This window comes from Aspergillus homomorphus, assembly GCF_003184865.1.
Source record: "Aspergillus homomorphus CBS 101889 unplaced genomic scaffold BO97scaffold_12, whole genome shotgun sequence".
Lineage (NCBI taxonomy): Eukaryota > Fungi > Ascomycota > Eurotiomycetes > Eurotiales > Aspergillaceae > Aspergillus > Aspergillus homomorphus.
Window position 1 is genome coordinate 1 of NW_020291898.1, and position 23,332 is coordinate 23,332.

At 51.6% G+C, this 23,332-nt stretch overlaps 10 protein-coding genes across 10 annotated transcripts; 3 read left to right on the plus strand and 7 right to left on the minus strand.

The window, feature by feature from the left end:
- Positions 1–537, minus strand: BO97DRAFT_31013 (uncharacterized protein). Its single transcript, XM_025691208.1, has one exon. It carries the CDS (start codon positions 409–411, stop codon positions 112–114), a length of 300 nt encoding a protein of 99 aa, XP_025552702.1. The 5' UTR covers positions 412–537; the 3' UTR covers positions 1–111.
- Positions 538–5,315: 4,778 nt separating this feature from the next.
- Positions 5,316–6,737, plus strand: BO97DRAFT_342523 (Clr5 domain-containing protein; the record flags this gene model as incomplete). The annotated part of the gene is made up of 4 exons (XM_025691676.1): positions 5,316–5,757; positions 5,922–6,236; positions 6,295–6,384; positions 6,511–6,737. 4 exons carry the CDS (start codon positions 5,316–5,318, stop codon positions 6,735–6,737), a joined length of 1,074 nt encoding a protein of 357 aa, XP_025552703.1.
- Positions 6,738–7,817: 1,080 nt separating this feature from the next.
- On the minus strand, positions 7,818–8,320 carry BO97DRAFT_31037 (uncharacterized protein). Its single transcript, XM_025691212.1, has one exon. It carries the CDS (start codon positions 8,209–8,211, stop codon positions 7,942–7,944), a length of 270 nt encoding a protein of 89 aa, XP_025552704.1. The 5' UTR covers positions 8,212–8,320; the 3' UTR covers positions 7,818–7,941.
- A 719-nt stretch (positions 8,321–9,039) lies between these two features.
- BO97DRAFT_366397 (peroxin-13 family protein) lies at positions 9,040–11,041 on the minus strand. The gene is made up of 3 exons (XM_025692617.1): positions 10,809–11,041; positions 10,237–10,749; positions 9,040–10,177 (listed from the first exon to the last, which is right to left on the minus strand). Exons 1-3 carry the CDS (start codon positions 10,858–10,860, stop codon positions 9,411–9,413), a joined length of 1,332 nt encoding a protein of 443 aa, XP_025552705.1. The 5' UTR covers positions 10,861–11,041; the 3' UTR covers positions 9,040–9,410.
- A 417-nt stretch (positions 11,042–11,458) lies between these two features.
- Positions 11,459–13,423, minus strand: BO97DRAFT_342203 (ER oxidoreductin; the record flags this gene model as incomplete). Its single annotated transcript, XM_025691660.1, has 3 exons — positions 11,459–11,582; positions 11,644–13,205; positions 13,307–13,423. The coding sequence occupies 3 exons, from the start codon at positions 13,421–13,423 to the stop codon at positions 11,459–11,461; spliced, it is 1,803 nt and encodes a 600-aa protein (XP_025552706.1).
- Positions 13,424–15,057: 1,634 nt separating this feature from the next.
- Positions 15,058–15,815, minus strand: BO97DRAFT_342460 (uncharacterized protein; the record flags this gene model as incomplete). Its single annotated transcript, XM_025691673.1, has 2 exons — positions 15,058–15,177; positions 15,240–15,815. The coding sequence occupies 2 exons, from the start codon at positions 15,813–15,815 to the stop codon at positions 15,058–15,060; spliced, it is 696 nt and encodes a 231-aa protein (XP_025552707.1).
- A 2,270-nt stretch (positions 15,816–18,085) lies between these two features.
- On the plus strand, positions 18,086–19,237 carry BO97DRAFT_404704 (HVSL domain-containing protein). The gene is made up of 3 exons (XM_025695015.1): positions 18,086–18,364; positions 18,463–18,688; positions 18,791–19,237. The coding sequence occupies exons 1-3, from the start codon at positions 18,100–18,102 to the stop codon at positions 19,221–19,223; spliced, it is 924 nt and encodes a 307-aa protein (XP_025552708.1). The 5' UTR covers positions 18,086–18,099; the 3' UTR covers positions 19,224–19,237.
- Positions 19,238–19,311: 74 nt separating this feature from the next.
- Positions 19,312–20,332, plus strand: BO97DRAFT_31308 (uncharacterized protein). Its single transcript, XM_025691240.1, has 3 exons — positions 19,312–19,313; positions 19,380–19,516; positions 19,566–20,332. Exons 2-3 carry the CDS (start codon positions 19,480–19,482, stop codon positions 20,231–20,233), a joined length of 705 nt encoding a protein of 234 aa, XP_025552709.1. The 5' UTR covers positions 19,312–19,313; positions 19,380–19,479; the 3' UTR covers positions 20,234–20,332.
- A 491-nt stretch (positions 20,333–20,823) lies between these two features.
- BO97DRAFT_413157 (putative MFS transporter) lies at positions 20,824–22,374 on the minus strand (the record flags this gene model as incomplete). The annotated part of the gene is made up of 5 exons (XM_025696273.1): positions 20,824–20,993; positions 21,046–21,129; positions 21,202–21,438; positions 21,510–22,124; positions 22,218–22,374. 5 exons carry the CDS (start codon positions 22,372–22,374, stop codon positions 20,824–20,826), a joined length of 1,263 nt encoding a protein of 420 aa, XP_025552710.1.
- Positions 22,213–23,012, minus strand: BO97DRAFT_31199 (uncharacterized protein). The gene has a single exon (XM_025691230.1). The coding sequence runs from the start codon at positions 22,976–22,978 to the stop codon at positions 22,517–22,519; it is 462 nt and encodes a 153-aa protein (XP_025552711.1). The 5' UTR covers positions 22,979–23,012; the 3' UTR covers positions 22,213–22,516.
- Positions 23,013–23,332: the final 320 nt, after the last annotated feature.

Consider the following 23,332-nt stretch of genomic DNA (forward strand, 5'->3'; position numbering starts at 1 on the left):
AGCGATTTCGACCAATCCAAAGACCAAAGCAGCCAACCAGCCAACCAGAAAAAGCACAACCTCGCAGTATACAAAATGAGAAACACAAAAAAGGAACACATGGTAATCCTCCTATTCAGAAAAAAAGAAACAGAGAAATGAATCCTGATTCATCATGTCTATGGTTGCCTTTTCTTTTCCTTTGCACACTTCAACCCTTCCGGTTTGGAATTCCGGGGTTTGCTTCCATGAAAAGACGCAATGCTTCTTTATGTAGGTAGGTATACATGTATGTAAGCATGTATGTATGTATGTATGTACTTCTAGTACTTGCCTACTTGCCGTCGCATTACTAGCTTTGTCGAGGGTCGTTTTCTCTGGTGGATAGGATATCCTGTGTTGGATGGCTGGATGGAAGGCCCTTACTTCCATGGATCGATTGTATGTTTTCTTTCTGGGTCGTGGATGTTTGCTATAGACTGCCTGGGTTCAAACCCGTGACTTGTCGGGGATTATGCCCGGCTGGGTTGTACTTGGTTTATCCGGGTGGCTGCGCCCTACCTTGTAGGTACAGGAATGGGGTGATTTGACTTGGCCTTGTAGAGGTTGCCTCTCTATGTGGACAGGGATTTTGTTGCTCGGTGCGATTGAATACTCTAATGCGCGATAAAACTTTATGCTAGAAATCGCAAGCATGTGCGCTTGGAGAATAAGATGTGCAGTGCAGCAGGTCTGGGAAAACAGAAAGGGACAAAAGAGGGGATCGGCTCGGCTGGTGAACTACATCCCTAAGTTACTGAAGTTCTGTATGTAAGTACAGTACTATGCAAGTGCTGGCTCTCTCTCTCTCTCTCTCTCTTTTTCTTTCAAGATGATTGGTGGGAATCAGGTCTACTCTTTTAGCCCCGGCCCTGTTGTACTAGTTCCTGATAAAGTAGTGTGTATCATCAAGGTAACAGGTTGATTAATTTATAAAGCGGTTTTTTCAATCTGGTTGAGTATGAACGAGCCTCGGCGCATGTGGTGTTAATATGCACAGGGCAATTTGACTTGAATGTAAAGTAGAGATCTGGATAGGGTGGGTGATCGGATGCGCGGTGGAGAAATATCTACATGGAACAGTCGGCGGCCGGAGGATCTCGGTTAATCTACGATGCGAGAGGGGAGTCATCGAAGTAGATTGCGCCGGATGGTCGACGCTCTAAGCGCAGCTTGAGAATTCTCACGTTGGGGTGAGCTGAGGACCATTGCCTTGGAGATGCTTCTTCTCCGTATTTCGCCTGCGCTCGTTGAGTATGAGACGTAAGGCAGAGGACATCTTGTGGCTGACGCACGGAATTCAAGGAAGAAAGACGCACATGCACAAGTTGCCTAGTTCTTCCTTATGCGCGCTTCTTCTCTTGTGCTTGTTGCTGACCACCTTACCTCGTACGGGATCGCATTCTCCTCTGGCGCGAGTTGACCGAAAGCCCGCGTTTTTTACTCTAAGCGCATCTTAGCATAAACTAGAAAGCAACACAATCACTCGCAATTAGGCTTGACGCATGTGAGCTGAGGGCGTGCCTGCGGCCGAGCAATAGACTAGAACCGGGGTGATAGCGTCTTGGTAACTTCTACGGCAACCCCCCGCATAGGACCTCACGCCATTTTCCTCGGCCCCCCCGGTTTCATTTCTATCCCATCTATCGGTCACTGTGGCAGGCTACTGGCCAACACGGACACTTCGGCCGCTAGGGCAATTCGCGAATTGGCTCGTATCATTTTCAGATCTATGAGAGGTGAAGAGACCCGTCGGCCGCAACTGCCCTGGGAGCAGCTGGGTTCAACAGGCGCCGCGGATGGTATAACTGTACGAGAGCGAGGCACACGCACCGTCGGCAGAATTCCTGGAGGTGCTTCTGACTGGTCAGTGGGAGCGATGGCAATCACTCGCATTCGCCATGATGACAACCCCATAAGGGTGGATGAAAAGGAAGAGCGGAACGATAGCTACTCGTAGACCGAGGCCCTAGTCGCTAGTTGATATGCCGGCTATCGGGATGGAAAAGCCTGAGTTGCGATTTTAGTCCTGCTGCTCCTGCATTGCTGTTCGGAAGACGATGGCGAGATGGCCGTTTTTTCTTCCTGTGTTCTACCGGTACGAAACATGGTAGGAGTGGCGATAGCTGTCATTGTATCCCGGAGAAGATAAACCCACCCTCTTCGTTAGTCTGTGCTTTGTCCGGGCCCTCCATGGGCCTAGCTGATGTCATCAGTCGTCAAAAGTCCCAATTATCCGAACGGTGGTTTGCTTTTGCAGGCATGTGGACAACCCGGACGATTATGTCGACACACAATGAATGAATGATTCGCACGAAGAGTCTAGTGGCGAGGTTAATGATTAAGTTGGCTGCGAGGAAAGGTGAAAGACGATGGTGAAGAACTTACTTTGGGCTAAGTACGGAGTAAGGTATTGTAGTGATGATCAAGAACGAGGATTGCCGACCCCTCGAGGCTGGGGAGGGGAGATTGTAGGGGGTGGAGGGAGAGGGAATGATGACGGGGTGCTCGGGCCCATTATTCGGTAAGCTGAACAGGAATGGACCAGCGGGCTGGATGCATCCCTACACGTATGGACGTGCGTACGTTTTCGACTCTCCCCCAGTGTATTTTTGCATCCCCGTCAGTCTTTTTGGTTCAATCAACGGGCGGACCTCCGATCCGAGCCGCCAACATGACGGGCCGAAAGTTCCCTGGTCTGTTCCAGTGTTAAGATATGCGGTGGGTGAGTGGATGACTGGGGGGGAGGGGGGAGGGGGTGTGAGATGAAGATGAAGATGATGACGACAAAGAGATTTGACCGGAGAGTAAATGAGACAGAAGGTACCCGACTAGTAGGTAGTAGGTATCTCTTTCTCTGCTCCGAATCTGGAAACCTTCTAAGCCACAACGATGAACTGAAGGTTTTGCTCTTCAAAGCTCAGGCCTCAATCTAGCTCCCCATCGGGGCATGATCCCACTTTGCCACACCGGTGATAGGCTCCTCTCCATCTCGAGGAGAAAAATATGGCATGCCTGACAGCCTCAAGTGATTTATGCAACCCGACGGTCGCCAGATGGTTGGCTTTGTTTGTATCTGGTCTATAAAAAAAGAGAGATCTGATGGATGAAAATAGTACAGACACCGATGCTTTGTCTCAGCTTTTTTGTTCACAGACACTTTTTCTTCCATTGGACGATGGAGCGTTTCGAGACAGCAAGTTGGACTCTCCAGGCTGGCGCCAATGCGACCAGGGTGAGGCTAAGGGGGGAAGTACTGGTCGATCCAGTCGCGAGCCAGCCAGAGCGGATCCTCCTTCTGCTGCCTTCTGCCCTGAGATCCCTGCCATGCTTGAAAAGCACAGTGCTTTTGTCATCCCATCCCGTCGAAAAGGATTTACGGGAGAAAGCACCGAGAGCGACCACTGTCAGCAAGTCCGGAAGTAACTATAAGTAATGGAATTATGATCCCCAGTGGTTGCACCTGCAGAATTGGCGCAGGACTGTCTGGAGGGGATCACCATCTGGATCTATTCTTGTCACCTTTTGAGAGGGGTCATGTCCCGCATCGCCTAAGGAAGGGGGGAAGGAGTTTCTACGGAAGGTTTCGTAATTGTTTGATTGATACCTGATATCTTCTGTTTTTCCTTCTTCCCCTTACCCATTGCTCCGACGACAGCGGACGGCAGAATGAACGATTTTGGTAAGAGGTGTCTCGTCTGTCTGTCGCTAGACGCATTAGAACGACAGGATCGCTGCTGGTGAACACTGAGACGGGATAAGATACAACAAGTCAGTACATCCTGTATATGTGCAGGTACATGTACCGTACCTACCGTACTTAGCTACAGAAGTAGTACTTTACGTATGTTTTCGATGTTTCTCAAGTTCTTAAGGGGAGGGGGGAAAAGGCAGCAACAGGCTGGAGACCGACAGAACGTGACAAAAGTACACGGACCATGTTGAAAGGGTCCGTGATTGGCGCGCGGCAGCAAGGATCATGACATCCGCGGGCTTTTTCTTCCATGGGTCCAGCAGCACGTCGCCGGAAAGGGCAAGCGGATGGCTTTAGCCTCGCCAGTCAGCATTCGTACTTTTATCTAGCGTGGGGACTAGTGGTCCGGGGTGGATCTTTTACCCCGGCGGCGAACCACTCCCCGGTTGCCCTGTGCCTTTTGATACTCAAAACTCAGATACACACTCAGATCATGGGCAGTCACTGCAAAGGTGATATGACTATACAGTAAGTACCGTCTCCTTGGGTCTGGCTCATCTACCTTTCTTTACCAGTCAGATTCATCCCGGGAAGAAGTGGATGGATGAATTACTAGCAACCAGGTTTTGTTTAAGTTGTTGGCACCGTTTGAGTGGATGGCAGCCATGATTCTAGCTCTACCTAATTTGATGCCTGCACCTCAAGTAAGTAAGAGGGATAGATAGTTAACATTTACATAGTGCAAGCTTACAGACAGACAGACCCGCATCCAGCTAGTAGTCCAGTGGGTTCGTAGAGATGAAGGAGGCCGGTACCTACTGTACTGTACCTAGAACTTTCCTTCCCTCTGAACATGACTTGACCACTCACTGATTGACTGGGGTTATATTTTCTTTTTGATTTTCCATTTTTCCATTAATTCTCTTGGGATCTGTGTTTTCCTTTTTCTTTTTCATCTTTTTCGGTGGTGGTTCCGGTTCTTCGAATTGCAACAAGTTCAAAAACCGGTGGCCAGCGGAAAATTCAATAATTCTGGTGGGTTATATGCTGGCTGGAAGAGTGACAGCTACATGTACTATCACCACCACTATTTTCGACTCCTATCCACTCTCTCTCACTGGCGTCTGGGGGCAAAGCTTCATCGCCTTAACTGCTGAACACCGTGACACCTTCAACTCTTTCTGTTTCTCTCTCTCTTTTCCCCACTCCTCTCCAATCTTCCTTCCCTCTTCATCTCCACCCAAAAACAAAACTACTATATCATCGAATCTTCCCCTTCCCACTTGCCGCAACAAACTAACTCCACAGTGACTCGACTACCTTTATTTATGACCTCTCAAGGTTACGCTCTCATTGCTTTCATTGCTTCCATTATAACGACCAAATATAAGACCCATCTCTCGGTTCTCATTTCCGTAACACCGCTCCTGAACCCTTTTGAGTTCTTCTCCCTTACCTGGTTCCATTTGATCGAATCCCTGAATCCACTGTCCGCAACGGCCCCATCTGTCCCAGATATTTGTGAAATCGTCGCATCAGTTCGAGGAGGGTCCAGACTCCAGAGTACGAAAAGCGGAGATCATCACTTAGTTACCGGTTCACAATGAATGGCTCCTTGGGACCCGTTTCTTCCATTCCCTCGACCACCACCACCACCACCACTACCACCAAGAAGACTGCTGCCACCATCACAACATCATCCACTTCCACCTCCCCTTCCACCACCTCCTCCACCACGACTGCTAACACAATTACCACGAAAACGCCCACTTCTCCCAACTCAGTTCCCGCCTCATCAAAAGGCACTCGACCTCGACGAACAGAGGACTGGAATGTTCATCGAGACAAAATCGAAAGTCTTTACCGCGACCGCCAAATGAAGCTTCGCGATGTAAAGAGGATCATGGAGGAAGAGTTTTCCTTTACTGCATCGTATAGCCTTCCGTTTCCTTCTCCTACCTCTGCACCTCAGTATTTTCACCACCCGTTCAACACGGTTTCACTGGCTGTTTTCACACCTTCATCATCTTCGTCCTGTGCAAAACGTTCGGCCCCTTCCTTCACTTATGATGAAGATGAAAGGAGGAGAGAACAGTGCGCTGGGATTCCCATTATTGCTTTTTGCTTTTTGCTTTTTCACTCCCGTCATTCATTCACCAGTGCAACAAATCAATGGCAGACGTCCCCTGACTTTGAAGCTTTTATAGAGAAAAACAATACAAAGATCGCCTGGCTTCTTGGAATGTTCGCAAGAATATCAAAGCCAAAGAAGTCCATATCATGCTTCGCAAGCAGCAAAGGCGAGCGGCTGAGGGCAAGCGGACAGCGTTCCGCGTCGCTGGTCAGGTGATCGAGCCCAAGCGCATCTCTCGCTTCGTCCGTAGATATGGCACCCACTGGGAAGTGGACGAAGCTCGCGAGAACATCCAGCCGGGTAGCATTCATCCCAGTGTGGAGACTCAACCGGTGGATCAGCAAACGCAGCAAGAGTTACACCAAAATCTTCCAACAAGCCCTGAGCCAGGTAAGCTTTTCAATCCCGAGTGACCTACCATGCATGCATTGCTCATGCTGCGTGACAGAAACCCCTACGGATATCGAATACTTCACACCCGAGCCGGATCAAAGAGCTATGACCCTGTCTCCCTTGACGGAGACCCCATCTCGTTTCCGTGAGGAAGCCCCGCCCCGCCCTACTAGCATCTGTCCTACAGTACTCTCCAGCCATGCCCTTTGGGCTTCTCGACGAGCATTTCGCTTTTCAAGAGGGAAATTTGAGCTAATTTTGTATATTACAGACGACGAAACTCTCGAGCCACTTCCTGACCCAGAAATCGACCATTCTCAACCTCTACCAGTCTCCCCTAGTTCCCACGAACCGCCCAAGCCAATCGCCAGCACCCTTCCAGACAATGACGCCTGGAAGGCCCTCGATGTATTTCAAGGGCAACTCTTGACCCTGTCCAGGACTCTTGACCAATCCATGGCCAAGTTCACATCTCCGCATGATGATCCACCCCAGTGACCTCGGTGACTTATGGCGGCCGGCCACCCATTTCAGTCAAGCCTCGAATGGTATGACTTGTATGCTTGGAAACCACCCGACTCTTCGTGCATCTCTCCACTTCCACTCAGAGCCCAGGCGTTCGTTTGCCTCATGCTCAAGTTGGTGTTGTGATTACTACCCGTTCATCGTTGCTTGATTCCCTGCATTATCCCCCATTGTCATATTTCCAGCTTCACGTGTGCTTTCTTTCCAAGTTCGCAAATTGCCAGCTATATAGAGCATCTATGGTCTAGTTTTTTTTTTTTTCGGGAAAGAGGTCTTGTGTAGGTCTTGATATACCCTAAGAAGATAAGAGACAGGAGACATCTGGTCAGAACTGGCATGTTTGTCTAATGGTTTGCTGCTTTAGTCACCCTTTGGCCGCTACACTAGCCTCCCGCCGCTTTCTGCCTCAGTGCCAACCTATTTGTCTTTTGGGAGATCTACGCCTTCGGACCGACACATAGCGTTGCAAACTAAACCGGCGATGGATGTTACGACCAGCTCTGTGAGGAGAGAAAAGATATCACGGAAGTTCTGAAGGACTGAGAGCAGGGACACGGTATTTGCAGAACCTTACGCCGACCGAAGTGAATCTGGGCCCGGAATTCAGGCAGTGGATGTTGGCCATCGATGATTGTGTCGGAGGCTCCTGCTGCAGCCTATCTCTGGCGTGGCTTTCAACTCGACGCAGTGGCGGGAGTTGGCAACCAAACAGCTCCGGGGTGAAGTGGGTGTGGTCATTGCTAGACGTCAGTCGAGATGCCGGAGGAATCAGTGTTGTCAGTTATGAGCAGAGATCTGTCAAACCCTACCAGCAGCCACCTCGCAGGGAAATGCATGCTGTACCAAGAGGGCAATTTCATCCAACCGCCCATGAAGAGTTGACTGTTATCGCCCGGGACAACAGCACTACAAGAACAGACGGGCAATAAACTTCAACGAACGAAAGGCAACCGGCAATTCTCGCCGAATCATTCCGTTGTGATGAGCACAAAAGCCCCAACTGCGACAGACACCGACATCTGCTCACATGGCACTCCCTTCGATTCAATCCACACACCCAATCCAACAAATCAACTCACCCGGAGTCCTCCAGCCGACAACCAAATCCCTAGTATAGTACAGAGGAGATCGAATCCGGATTCCAGTTCCCATCAGCCATACCAACCACCAATCAGACCTAAGAATCAGCAAGAGGGGGGTGAAGAGAATAGAATAGTGCCAGAACTCTGAACACCGACGGCGTACTTTCGCCTCCCCGCCACCACCGCGTGCTCGAGCCCACAGAATATGTACTGTATAGTACTAAGTACGTCTGTCCGTATGCTTGTATATACCATGAAAAATAAGCAAGTGAAGTCAGATAAATGAAGACGCAAATCAAACAAGGATAAAAGCAGCCCACCCGGACTTTTGGGCCCGACTTAATGACTCGAGTTGATCGCCCCATGCCCTTGCCCTCCACTCCTGCCCCGCTGTACTCGTACTTTGTTCTTTCATATACTTAGTACTAGTACTTCTACGGATGTACATACACTCCTTAATAGTCTTAATCTCGAGTTAGTCACATTATCAACTTTAGTACACCCTCTTCAAGAAACCGGTACCACCCCACGATAAGTCCTATACATAGGAAGTGAGACGGAGCCAAGCTACAGTACTCCCAGGCTCCATCATTCCCTAAGTTACTTATGTTTATTACTCTCCAATCATGACAGACAAACAGCAAGTGGCCCAGTACGGTATGTAGTAGCAGCCTAAGGCCACCACCACCACAAGCGTATACAAAGTACGGCCCACCACCTCCACCTCCACCTCCACAGTACAGTATAGTACAGTACAGTACAGTACACCCATACTAGTCTAGGTAAAGTATCCGCCTCCGACCACATCCACTTCCACCTCCACTTCCAGATGGCAGAGACATGCCTGCTCGCTTGCTCCACTCTACTTATCTATCCATCTATCCATCTATCCTTCAATACTCACTAAGAAGCTGCCCGTCGTGGTTCAGTACGTACGGCTACTGAGCCAGATAGGAAGGTAGACTACAATAGTATTCTGTCTCTTACTCTGTGGCTGGTTCTAGCTGGATAGAATTAGGAGGAACTGGAGAGGGTGTGGCTTGTATTGAGAGAGAGGCAGGCATGGCTTAGACTGAAATGGTTTGCGGCGGCTCAATCACTCGAAGGTATAGATAGTGGCTCTAAGGTGAATAATGTCTACAGCTTGTGAGTAGATCATCGCCTGAATCGTAATGTGAACGGTGGTACAAAGACTGGATCATGTAGGAAGAATCATAGAGTATTTTATTCTCCTGTACACCGGTATGAACGTCCCAGCAGAAAAGAAAACAAGACGCAGAATCTGCATCTCCCGTTTCGCTAAAATGGATGTATACACATTGAAGAAAAGAAAATGCACGACGAAAGAACCGTAGACCCAGTACCCAACGCTATAGAATCCATGAGAACAATAAAGAAAAGAAGAAAGAAAGCCGACATGGGAGATAATCGTATGCCACTCAGTCATATGCTCCGCCACATATGTCCTGTGGCCATGGTCGTCCCATCCACGTAGTCCGAGCTGCCGTGAATGAACTAAACAAAAAGAAAGGTGGGAGGAAATGAGATCACCTCTTGAAAGAGGCTAAGTGTAGAACGCGCTCTTCTGGAGCGTCTCCGGCGAAATGTCACCCATCTTGCCCTTCAACTCCGGCTTGACGGTCGCTTCCGCGACTTCGTCGGTCACGTGCGCTTGCAGTGAGTTGCTGCGGCTGTTGGCTTCACTGCCCGAAGTGATCGCCTGCTGCTGAGGACGACGCTGGATGGTTTCCAGGTACGGGCCAGGGAGGTAGCCGACGCGACCGTCGCGGGCACGGCAGCGCCACCATTCCGATGCATTACCCATTGGGTCGGACTTGCTGAGGACAGCGACGATGTCGCCCTTCTTGACAGCCAGGTCGATTCCGGAGCTCTCCTGGGACTCCGGGGTGTAGTCATATAGCACGCGGCAGAAGTCGAGCTTGGAGGGGTCAAGAGGTGCCTGCTGCATGGGCTCTCCATTCGGGCCAACCATCATCTGACGACGCTGTTCCTCCTGTGAGCGTGCGAGCGCCTTGATGAGCTTGCCCATCAGATACGGAAGGCCGAAGACAGCAATGAGGAACATGAAAAAGGGCTTCTTCGACGGCTTGGGAGGGGCGGGAGAGCCATCAGGCAGAGTCGCGGGCACGGAACGACCGTTCAAGAAGGCCGCGAACGCAGACGGCGTGAGAGCGGTAGCGTCCGCCGGTGGGGGACGACCGGTGATCTTTGCGATGAGCGTTCTGAACCAGCGAATCAAGGTAAAGATCCCCAGAGCAGAGCCCAGGGTGTTGCGGAGGTTTCCAAGTTGCTCCGCCACTGAGACCATGGCTAAGGTAGCAAGCATATTAGCAGACATATACCAGAAGGGGGATGCCAATATTGCATACCGAAGAAGGAGCTGTGGGTTGCCATATAAGTACTCTCCAGCATCTGGGCGAAACCACCAAACGCACCAACGATGCTCTCAATCATTTGGAAAGTCGCCTGGGTGCTTTGGCTGAAGGAGTTCGTCAAGCTGTTCGGGTCGTTCGGATCGCCGGGCATGCCACCGCCATACATGCCTCCCATGCCACCGTACATCCCGCCGTAGCTTCCGTAGCCCCCATACATTGACCCCATTGACCCGAAGCGAGAATATGGTGAAGAGTAGGCCCCGTAGCCGCCATAGCCACCGTAGGGAGTGGTGCCTATCCGAGAAGCTCCATATGGCGAGTAGTTCGACGCTGTGCGGTTGACGACGGCATTGAGAGTGTTGGGACGAGATGGTAGATCCGGGGTAGCGGTTGTGGAGGTGGTGGTAGAAGCGGAGATCGGAGCGCTGGTGGTTGCGGCCAAGGCAGGCGAAGAGGCCGTCATCGTTGCTGAACCCGCCGGTGAGGGAGTAGTGGTCGCGACAGATCCTGGTTGTGAGGTCAACAAGAATGCTCAAACAAGACCAGGCGACCGGGGGTGCACGTACCAGCAGCAGCGCCGGCCCTTTCCCACGGTTTAGGTGGCGAAACCGAGGCCATTGATAAGCGGGAGTGAAAGGTACCTTAACAGTCTCGCATGGGCAGACACCCCGCGAAGCAAGCCGGTCGGGCGAGACTGGGGTGTGGGAAAGGTGAGTTGCGGAAGAAGGAAAAGACAGACGATTGATTGAATGTGGAGAGGTGGGGTGAGGAGAATGGATGGAGAGAGCTGAGGAGAAAGAGAGAGAGAGAGAGAGCGAGCGAGAGAGATAGCCAAACGTTAAGATGGAGTCGGGAGGCGGTGGAGTCACAAAGAGGAGAAAAGTCGGCGAGGGCCGCAACTGCCGCTGCATGTGGTTTGCTGGGCTGGGCTGGGCTGGACCGAGGTTGATCGTCTACTCCGAGTCTCGGTCCACCAATTTATACATTACGACAAGTACAAGTAATTCATTGCCACAAGATCAACAGGGATATCTTATTCTAGTCAAACAAAAAACAATTCATCCGCTCCATCCCAGGAAATTATTATACAATGCATCGGTGGCGATCCTCCAGCCAGTCCAAAAACTCCAAAAGATGCGAAATCGACCATCTACCGCCTCAAGTGTAGGCACAAAGAGAGATGTCTACAAAGATGAAATGCGAAAAAGCATACAATCTACAACTCGTCACGAGCTTGCATGGCCTGTCGAGGAGTCCGGACTTTCCATGCTCGTGGCGGCACCGGAAGCCCCAGCCAGTAATTCCACACCCGAGCGAACTCGATCACAACAATCTCGAACCTGAGCCGCGGGATTAGTATGAGAAAAAGTTTTGTCAGTGTGGATGGAACCTGCTACTTACAGTGTCTTTGGAACGTTCGCCCAGCTCCTCAGCACATAGACATATGTGTCCCAGACAAGGGAGAACTCGGCCTTGACATCATCCCAGATGGTGTCGGTTTCGCGACGTTCCCGAACCCGTTCCCAAGGAAGCTTTTCGGAGATATACACAAAGTCCTCGTCGTCGTTCTCATAGTAGAACGTTGATCCTCCATCCTTGAGCAGGCGCCGGGATTTCTCTCCACGGCTCTTGGACGAAACGCTGGCGGGGATCGAAAACACCTCGCCGTCTCCGACCTCCATAGCGCGGTGAAAGCTGCGAACTGCGGCTACACTGTGGGAGATACGACCAAGGGTGTTGATCAGGGCGACCAGTTCAGTCCGGCGCAGCAACGGGTTCTCGCCGTTCTTGGTCTCATCGTACTCAAAGAGCACTTTCAAGGCAGTTCCGTATCCGTTGACTTGAAGCTTGCCCCAGAGGCGGCACTTATCGCACCCCACGCAGTCCATCAGTCGACTCACGTTTCGGAAACGATTGCGGAAATCTTCCTTCAAACCAAGGGCGCTGGGATCCTGGAACATAATATTCTCATCGAAGATCTGCGGCCGCTGGGCAAGGGTGTCTGTCAACAACGAGACCTTTTCACGAGTCTGGGTATCTTGTTTGGGGTCGCTAGTACAGTAGTTGTAGCTCTTGAGATGTTTCTGCAGCTTCGCCACAGCCCGGGAGACCAGGGCATAGTTGAAGTACAGGTTCGAGATGCGCTCCGGGTGGTCATGCAGACGCTCCTTGAAGCATTGCAGGTTGGGGTGCCACTGCCCGGTCGTCTGGTTAAGGTAATCCCAGCACAGATGCGTCGAGATGGAGGCATGCATTCCACTGATGAGCCGATGAAAGACCCGCTTCTCAAGGCACTCATTGTCAAGGGGAAGGCGGTCCGGGCGTTTCAACTCCTGCTGAAGTACACTGCGAAAGTCGTTCATGGCCTGAAGATCGCCAAGCTGGGGATTGGGCGACAGCTCCAGTTGGGAGGCAGGCTTGAGGAAGCAGTTTTCGCGATAAATCGCATCCCAGACTTGGTGCGCTCCCATGCCGGCATAACCGGTGAACCGCTCTGGGTTGTCCACCAGACTGACGTAGTCTCCTTTGCTGCTGGCGCCCTCGTCCTCGGGGACACAGTAGTCCCGTTCGTCGCATTCATCGTCGTACTCGACGACACAACTTTCTCCCACGTTTTCTCCCAGCATGCCTTGAAGCGGGCGGTCCCGGGGCCGCTCCTTCTGCTGCCTGCGACCCGGATGGCCAGCCTTGGGTCCTTCAAGCTTACTCAGTTCCTCCGCCCGCCACGTCAATGGGATATCTTCTTCCGACTCGATTGTATTTACTGAACATGCGATGTTCCCACACATGCTGTTGGCGTCCGACCAGAAAGGACAGACCTTGTTGAAGAGGTTGAGGCGGTAATAGGAGAAGAAGTCGGTTTCTTGCGTGATAGACTGGAGGAGCGGGTAGATTTGATCATTCAGGGCATCGAGGGTCGCATAGGAAGCGCAGGCGTCCGACACCATGGCGGACGGTTCCAGCTGGAAGACAAAGAACCACAATCAGTCATGTCGCCTCTAAATTGACTAGGTAGAAGCAGGGTTGGAATGGGGATGAGTCGGGAAGATTGAGCGCTACTTACCGCGCATTTTTCATGGCTATATTGTTGTAGACCGGCTTTGCTCCCATAACTCTCGGCGTTGGTGAGCGTCGAGAACGCAAACACAGCCGAATAGAAAAATTCGGCCGCAGAACGCATCTTGGTGCGGGGGCGAACAGGAGAGAACGAGTGACAGCAGAGGCAGGCGGGACGAGCTCCCGAAGCGACAGGCGAGTGAAATTCTAGCAAAGCGCAAGGCTGCTCCAGGTATGTGTTGTATGGGCTATAGTCTTGGAAAGAATCGAACCGGATTGACCTTCACATGAAGATCATCAACGGCAAGGGAAAGTCGAGCCGAAGTACTCCGGGCCAGGAAGTAAGTAAGTAAACAGTCGGATTCAGATCAGGGTAGATGGCACTTTGCGGGGCCACAATAATTGCATTCGGTGTCACCAGAACGAATGTTGAATGTATGAAGCGATCAGTAAACAAGGGATTGCGAGGGGTGAGTTAATTAGTAGTCATGAAAGAATGAGGGATGTTATTGCTGGTCGAATGGAAGTGGACAAGCTGTCCTCGGTGAGTGGCGCGGAGTTGCATGATCCGCAAGTAGTCATCAATGGATTCGATCCCCTTCCGACGGTGTTCATTTATCGCCGCCGCCTTGCGCCTCGAACCTCCTGACTCCGGATCGGTTGCTTCAGTTAGCTTCATCCTTTCATCTCATATCATTACTAATAGGAGCCCTCCTAATACAAGGTAGTGATAGTTGTCGGACCCTGAGGGAACCCCTCGTCGCATCTCAGCCCATGTCAAGTATGCCACGCCCTCAACTATATGGCACTGATTCGCTTGGGATCGTCGATAAAGAAAGGGGATATTCATGAGCGTTGACCCGGGTTTGGCAACGAAGGAGCCCACTTTCGTTCATTGTATTCCCATTGTTCAGAGAAGCGATCGGAACTCAAGGCCAAGGGTCCGCCCCTCACTGAGATTGTTTCGTCCCCCTCATTGTCAGGTTCGGGGGTGGGAGATGGCCTTGAATCCACGATCATGAAGAGAGGACAAAACTGCAGCGATAGTAATAGTGACTGACGCATGACCCGGCACGGAAGATCCTCGACCGGCGACGGTTTTCATGTATGGCTCAAGGGATGTACATACAGTACCGGTGCGACCCGCCTTGATGGTCACATCGTCTACTTCACAATAACAGCCAGGTTGACTGGAGGAACCTACTGTACTTGACTTCACTAGGAGAGTCTAAGCTTTATGAGGTGTTGGGCAGGTAGATAGGATCAATAGTGTCTCTCTATAGGTTTGGACTGGTTCCACCCAGGCATGTCCTTCAGCTACGTCTTCTCTCTCCTGAATGAGCGGTGTCAAATCAGATGATACGTCGTCCAATTGTAAACTGTCAAGTAACCAGACCGACACAGAAGCCAGGACAAAAAAAAACCTAAACAAAAAATTGTATATACCCATTCCAAAAACAATCCAGATAATCCTCAGTCAAAAGCGCACCGGCAGAGAATATCGTTCATGATCCTTACTCCGTGCACCGACTCCAATTAAAAAGCATAAGGTTGTCGCTGGTCTTATTCACCGAAGCCGTAGCCGGTAGACAGAAGACAACACGGGATATAGAAATATAAGGGAAAGAAAAAGAAAACCAGTCCCCTCTTCGCAAATGTCACCAGACATATTGGCGCTCGCGATTCTGCCCGGAATCGACTCAGGAGCACGGCCGTTACAGCCGGACTATACCGGCGGGAAGTAGTTCGTTACTTATCTTAGGTCGTTCCGCGACGGTTACGACGACGAAGACTGAATTTTTTCCGCAGACTGGCAAGTGGGTTTGGATGAGGCGTGTTGTAGAAAGGGTCGTTTTTGAAATCCTCGTCCTTGAATTTCTGCCCAAAGGTTAGAAGACTTGTCCCTCAAGAGCATTACAGCGAGCAAAACAGTGACTTACCATGCCGGGACAACGCATAAAGTTCCCGTAGTCATTCATCATGTTGTTTCCCTCCTCGTATTCGTATGTATGGCCCTCGGGGTCCGTGTGACCTGGGGGGTAATAAGCCACACCGTCGAGGGGGCGATGACTGTCAATGCAGTCGATGACTTTGTCGCGTGGGGTAGCTTTCAGGGCCTCAGCGTTGGACTCGCGCAGGGCTGCCACCGGGCTCAGCTTGTCAATCACATTTCTCTCGGGATAGACAGCATCGTACGGCCCTTCATGGTGGTACTGATACACCCCGGCGTCGTCCAGCCGATCGATCACATCCGGGTTCACCAACTGCGAGTGACGGGAGAACCGCGGTTGGTGAGACTGGGTACGAGCATGGCGTTGTGAGCGATGGTGGTGACTGGGGCTCGCTTTTCTACGCCGTTGCTCGACAGGCTGGTGTTCTGGAGTGCCCGAATAGTGGACCGATGGAAAAGAAGTCGATCGCTGACGGTTCAGAGTCCGCGTGCTTGGAGTAGAAGACAGAAACTGCTGATAGGGGTTGAGGTTTCCCATCTCAACTTCCGTATTGAGCAGGTTCATCGAATGCCGGTGGGAGAGGTAGGCAGACTGATGTAGATTTGAAAAGGACGGGGCGACAACCGCTGCCATTCTGAATAGCAATAGAGTGTTGGAGAATTGGGAGGAGAGAGAAAGGGAAAGAGAAGGGGTTCAAAAGCAAAATGGCATGGGTTGTTCAAAAATATCGAAACAGCGTGCTCGAGAGTAATATATGTCGGTCAATATTTCGAAGAGCACCTATAAATGTATGTAGGCACCTAATAGTATTGAATACTAGTGACTGCCTGCGTTCTGTAGCCCGCAACTCAAAATGGATGTGGGGCAAGCGGTGTAAAGTCGTGGCAGTTCGTATAGTTCAATAGGCTGTGAACCCTGAATAGATAGTACTGTCTAACCCGCAGTCACAGGAGTCACAGGAGTCACAGGGATTGGGAAGGGAGGTTGTGTCAGGAGAGTAATATTGATAGTTAAGTCGCTGGTAGGAAGTAGTAATGGGCGGAGAGATAGTCGTAGTTGTAGTTATAGGAGTAGTAAGAATCGAAGAGCAGAAAAGAAAAGGAAAGCAGCGAAGAGTCATCGTTAAGAGTCATTCCGCATTGCTTAATAGTCCGCTCATCCGTCGGACTACCTATCCGTTCTTCATGCTTTCTCGCTTCAAAGATGCCGAAGAAATAGTCTGTGACGTGACAAGTTGCGTATGCTCCGTATGATACTTTGCAGGTCATCCCGCGGGATCCATGCGATCTGGGGGTGGGCTTATCGATAAGCCTCTCCTTCGAGTTTAGTGACAGGATAGGGCCGGAAGACTAGACCCGTTCGGTTGCATTGGACCCTCATCGATGATGAAAAGATGTCCACCACGGCCACGAAGGAATAGAGGCGAATATTCGAAAGGCTCGCCCCGGGTCTCTGGTCTGGACTCTTGAACCACTCATGGCTTTTCTCCGCCGGCGGAATTTGTGGGAAGCCCCTCTTGTGGCACCCGGTGGATTCTGGTGGTCCCCCCCTGGTGGCAATTGGCAATGCTCTCTTCTCGCGATCTTCCCATCTGTCGTCACGTTCGGATTCCCGCGTATGCTCTGAGTCTCTGACGGGCACTGCTGGCTGACTAAAGGCTGACCCCCCTCTGACGTTCCAATCTCCTTGACATCATCACCACCAGTTTTAGGGCGCAACACACATGAGAAGAATTTTCGTTTTACTAACCGAACCATGATGTTACCTTCCGGGGAGTAAAAGACACTACCAAGTAAGTACTAAGTAAGAACCTCCCGGGTGATCCGAGCTCCAGGGTCTTCAGTTGTCTTCAAATTGACAATCTTAAGCTTATCGCTAGTAGGCCGGTAGTGGCATCGGCTGTAGTCAAGCCATACTCAAGTAGGGCAAGTATAGCCCGGCTGAAACAAGTTTTCGAGGCGCGCCTAGCTTCAAACAACAAAGCACGCTCCATCTCTGATCTCTCCGCTAAGCCTGGCCTGTCAGTCCCCGAGCTCCCAGTCTTCTGGGTCAAAGTTCATGATCAAAAGTCGATAATCATCAAGGGTGGAGACTCATGGGTCGTCGAAAGCCGTGCTTTCGTATTCGACCCTGCACTAGATGATGCATGGAAACCGTTGTTACACCGGGCCCAGGGCCGGTCCAATGAATCATACATAATCCCAGGTACCAGGAACAGGGGCCAGCAGAGTTTTTCGTGTCAAGTCCAGAGCACCTTGCATGATCTCGACGCATCGTTCATTTATGACAGCTTGATTACTTGCTCGATAAGAAGACGCTGCTTCTTCTATCCATGGCTGTCAAGTTGGCCATTGCAGTCTAGACCTGTACGGCATACTACATGATCTAGAAGATACTAATTGTAGTTATTCGCCAAGAAAGGAAAAGAGAAAGCAAGAGTATTTGTACTCACTCGTATCGCCCTTCAGTCATGCCGCATCCGAGCCACAATGTGCGATATGTACGGTATGTCTGTATAGGACGAATTAGCTTCAATAGGCTGCCTTAGGAGCCGTGCCAGGATGACCCAATACGAGATCGCAGAAAGCTCATACACGGATAAAAGCAAAGCATGATCCAAAATAGCACGCTCTGCTTTACCAATAACTTGATAAAAGCATGTAGCCTTCACATCCATCCATAAACCATTACCGGGATGGAGTCGAGTGTCTGTACTACGTGCGTGTCATTACCGATAGATACCGCTTAATCTTACCGCGTCGAACGGGTTGGAGACCAAACTCCCGATGAGACGCGTAAATTAGATCGACTCTGTCTGGCCCACCACGCAGGGCGGTTGGTTCAGGATATGGCCTTAGTGCAATACTCGGAGTCAGAGTCAGAGTCAGATTTCGAGTCAGGCAACGAGTCTCAGCGACCACCCACCAAGAGGCTCTGTACGACCAAGCCATCCCGCGACCGATCCCTGCTTCCGCCGCTACCAGCAGCCTTCCATGACCTCTACGCCTCGAGCACTCGTGTTAGTGTAAGAGATGACCCGAGTCTGCACGGCGGCCGTAAAAGGGTCATCCCTCACGTCGAGGGCAACTGGCCGACGCACCTCTATCTAGAATGTATGCTCACCTCCACCTCAAGACCTAAGACTTTGATCGGAGGCCGCGTATACGAGACTGCGACAAGCTAACACCGGCAACCGAGCGACGATGATCAGGGTACGCGTCCAAAGCAGAGCTTACTCTTCTGAGCGAAGTGATACAGCAGATCCAAGAAAAGCTCCACGGGAGCAGAACAAAGCTTCACAGCCTCCTCCACAGCGATCTTGGCGCCCAACTGCCTCTCCACATCAGTCTCTCGAGACCGGTGGTGCTACGGACCGAGCAGCGCCAGCCCTTCATGGAGGCCTTCGAAGCTGCGATGAAGGACGCGAATGTCGCACCGTGCGTTGGTTTCATTTGTTTTTGTTTCTAAAACCGGCACGGCATCCCGTGTTGTCGGATGCCGGAACGGAACCTCGTCGCTAACTTCTCCTGTCTGTCCAGGTTCGACACCACAACAGATAGTCTGGACTGTGTGTCCAACTATGAGCAGACACGGTGGTTCTATGTCTTGCGGGTGCGATGCCCCGACCATGACGAGCTGAATCGTCTTCTACGCTTGTCCAATCGCGCGCTTGCACGCTTCGGCCAGCCGCCTCTTTACGAAGTAACTGCTGCGGCTGCGGCGGCGGCGTTGTTGTCGTCGTCGAGGGATACCGCTGCGAAGGGCAATTGCAAGCCTGCGGAGACGGACTCCTCGAGGTACTTCCACATCTCCCTAGCCTGGAGTCTGACGGAGCCGTCCGCGGCAGAGAAGAAGCAGCTTGCGAGCATAGATCTACGCAAGCTTCAGGCCCTGACGATCGGCTTCGACTGTGTGAAGGTGAAGATCGGCAATCATATCTCGAGTATACCCTTGACATCTAGAGTACCTTAAAATAGCATGCATGCATGAAAGAATGAAGACCGGATGGACGGACGAGTCTACTCTCTACTCTTCCCCGAGTAGCGAGTAACAATCAGTAAGGTACAATACCTCCCGTAATTTACCACATCAAAGCGGTGGGTGTGACTTTACCCTCAACCGCGCTAGTCAGCTTCAATTCCCTCCAAACACAAACACACCACCACCAATCCATCACCCTTGTCTTTCCCCCTCCCCTTCCCCCAAACACACAAGCCCTCAAAACAGAATGACAACAACCCACCCACCTCCCGTATCTCTGGTAAGTCCAAACCACCTCACACATGCAAAACCAATTCTAACCCACACAGGAAGACCTTCAAGCCTTCCAAGCCAAACACTTCGCAGCACAGACGCCCCAGACCCCCCTAGCGAACAACAATCATACCGAAGAATCCAACCCCACCACCAACGAAGACGAATACTATTACGACGAGGACGCCGAAGAAGACGATGGGCTAGGCTACTACGCCGACGGGGTCAAACGCACCCTCACGGACGAACAGATCCGTATCTTTAGGCACAGTGAGATTCACGCGCTGTTACGGCAGAAGCAGCTCCGTGAGGAGGCGGAGCAGGAGCGAAGGGAGGAAGAGGAAGCGGAGGCGGAGGCGGAAGCGGAGATGAAGGCGCGCGGCGCGGAGGATGGCCGTGATGCGCGGGCTGCGGCGACGGGGAAGGTAGGTGCTGGCGGGGCTGAGGTTGGCGATGGTGCTGGTGCCGGTGCTGGTGCTGGTATGGTTGCTACTACTACTACTACTACGGCCGACAAGTCTGAATCATCACCTTCTACCGCGAAAGCATCAGGCCGGAAGAAAAGGCAGCGTGATGATGAAGCCGAGATGGATTATGGTGATGGCGGCGGTGGACAGCAGCGTGCTTCGTCTGGCCCTGGGAGGAATGCGTCCTCGGATCCTTATGCGGACCCGTCCCGGCGGGCCGCTCTGTTCACCGGGAGGAAGATCATCTCGTATGATGATTGAAGGGTGGAGATGCTACAGAAAATAGGTTCCAGTGTGTCGATGGGTCTCTGTTGGGTTCCGGCGTTTCGTCGTCTGTGTGATGTGGTTTCTACTGGTAAGTTTTGTATCTCTCTCTCTATTCTATGCTTCAATTTTGCATGCGTGCCACCCTACATCCTATGATGAAAACATCGTATCAGTCATCCTTAGTCGGAGCGCCATACCATCTGCGGATGTGTAAGGCTATGACGACTAAAATCTTCTCTCTGAAATTTCCTTTCTTTGCCCTTCTGGTCGGGTTCTTATATGCGTTCATGTACTAAGCATGTCCAGGTCGAGGGCAGGCGAGCGCACCATCCTGCACTACGAATACCAACAGCCTGCCTCTAGAAGCACCAAGACATGGTCACTCGGCGTTCCGGCCGCCTTGGCAGCCTCCGCCCGGCTAGAAGTCCGTTCCGTCTAGGTCAAGCATCGAGTAAGCACACTATGGAATTATACTTGGGGACCACGCCACAACAAATATTCTTCGCAGCCGTTGAATACGTGTGCAACTAATCTATCATTGAGGTAACATGGGTGGTGTCTACTGTCACCTGCGGATGAGTCGATCAAGCACTCCTCGAACTCTGCCTGGGAACCAACGACCAGAATGTGATAACTCCGATAAGCAGCCCCACCATGATAGGTTGCAAGACTTGGACACCGGCTTGCGAGGCTATGGCGCCCGTCATGAATGGGAAAGCGGCGGACCCCGCCTGTCCCAGACTCGCAGTGAAACCTGTCGATCATCAGCATGTCTCTCAGGGCATCGTTGCACTGATGGTACCTACCCATGGCTCCCACGTGCAGCTCTTGCGGTATCACCTTGGTAAGAATGTAAAGCCCAACCGGATAGCATGGTCCAATGAAGAATCCTATGCATTGTGGTTAGTCTGCGCCAGAATGGTCCATGTCTCGCCACCCCTTGACAGATTCCCAATGCTTACCTAGGAAGCACACCGTAACAGCATTCACTGTTATGTTTGGTACCAGCCAGAACAGAAATTGAAGGGCTATAGCCAATAACATATAAATAAAGACCATCCGCCGTTCGCCGAACTTGTGTGTAAAATCTGCCAAAGCAACTCGTCCGATGGTGAACCCAGCCCAGAACGCAGAAGCTACATAGCCTACTTTCTCGGGGTCGCCATGTCTTACGGAAACGAGAAATTGAACGAGCCACCCTATGTGAATTGGGATTTGAGTCAGCTAAGGTTGATCCAGATTCTCGACATGGGGTATGAAGGGACCCTACCACCAGCTGTGACCTCGGCGCCCACATACAAAAAGAAAAAGCCGTTCAGGATCCAGACCGCGCGGTTCGTCAAGGTTGCTTTCAGGTCGCGACTGGCGCTACCCTTGGTGCTGCCCGCATTGGGCTTGAAAAGTCCCTTTCGGAACGTCCACGCCAGGAACGAGATGTTCACTGCCCCGACCACCATCGTGGCCAGATAGTAATGCTGCCAGTGGGGTGTGCGGGCGGCGATGGTGTTGGCAATCAACGGGGCCAGGATCGTGCCGACCCCGTACACGGCGTGCAGGATCCCCAGCCACCGGTGCGCGTCCTGAACAGTGATCGTGTAGGTATTCATCTGGGCATCCTGCAGGGCCACACCGCAGCCGGTGAAGAAGAAAGCGGCCATGAAGAGGGGGAATGGGGGGCCCCAGAACATCAGCGCATAGCCGATGCACTGAATTGAAGCCCCGAGGACGAGGGTGCCGCCTGTGCCAATGTGGGCGCAAATGTGAATGTTGGCGAAGGAGGCGAGCAGCCAACCTGTGAAGTTGACGAGATAGACCATAGAGACCTGAAGCAGGCCAACGTGGTAGGTCGGTTGGATGTAGGGAATCAGGACACCTAGAGCGGCGTCTGAACCGTCACACACGAAAAATGATTGTCAGCCACGGATTCGACCTAGATCGATGGCTTGTTTTCCTCATGCTTAGAAATTGAATCATTTACCATTTAATCCGGCCGTCAGCGCACTGAAGTTCGTACTCAGGATCCTGCCCATATCATCCTGTGCTCGTTTGAAGCCCAGGAGAGGTGTTTGAGAAGTTGCATATTCCTGGCTATTTGGAATCACCTTGCCGTGCTCCTCGTCTCGGTTGTTGTCCATTGTGCGATCTTGTCTTGGTGACTGACCTTGCAAATCTTACAGTCAGAGATCGTCGCCATATGAGAGCTAGATAATATATGAGCCCCCGGCGTCTACAAGGCTACGGCATCCGTCTCGAAAAGCGCCATGGTGGGCTTCAGTACTAGGTTAACGCGGCTAGTGCAGCGAGGGCCAAGCGAACTGAGGGGTAATTCCCTTTTGACTGAGTCCAATCGAGGGGTATTGAGTGGGTCGTCGGGATGTCGGTGAAGCATGATTCAAGGAGTGTAAGGGATTGGGGGGCCTTATTGGGTCGGGCTCTTGCTGGATCTGATATGCGGGCTAAGAGACTGCGACGCTCGTGCGGGATGGCGCCAGAGGCCAAGGAAGTTGCTTGCCCCGCCATTGCAATCTTGCCTTGGGGCTTGTCGTCGACTGCATTAAAGGGAAGGTCCAAGCCCGGCTCTGTCTTCCCCCCAAAGGTGAGCATGCATGATAGCGCGAGACCGGAGGCGGCAATGGATGCATACTCCGCAAGGTGTGTTGTCTGTCGAGGTGCAGGCATGTTGAAGTTTGAGTTGTAGTTCCAATGGCCAGGTGACTTCTGAATGCAGTACAGCTGCATTGAGAACTCTGATTTGCATTCAATCCCGTGGGAAGGTCATCCGACGGTGTTACAAATGATGGCCAAATCGCAGCAAAGGCCGGGGAAACGGTCCGACAAGGATGGATCTAGATTCAAGATCGGCCTTAAGGTGCAGATGGGCCGATGTTGTGCAACCATGCGCCAGTCTCAATGCATTCGAACGGGCCAAAGATGCATGCTCTGCCTGAGGCTTGCTCTTCGGAGTGAAAAGTCAATCAAGCAGGATCATGATGTTATATAGAGATTGATTGATTGAGAAAGCAATTATGCATTGTGGTGGCTTGCAGGCTTGCAGATTCGCGTGGACGCAAATGTCTAAGTATGTAGTATAAA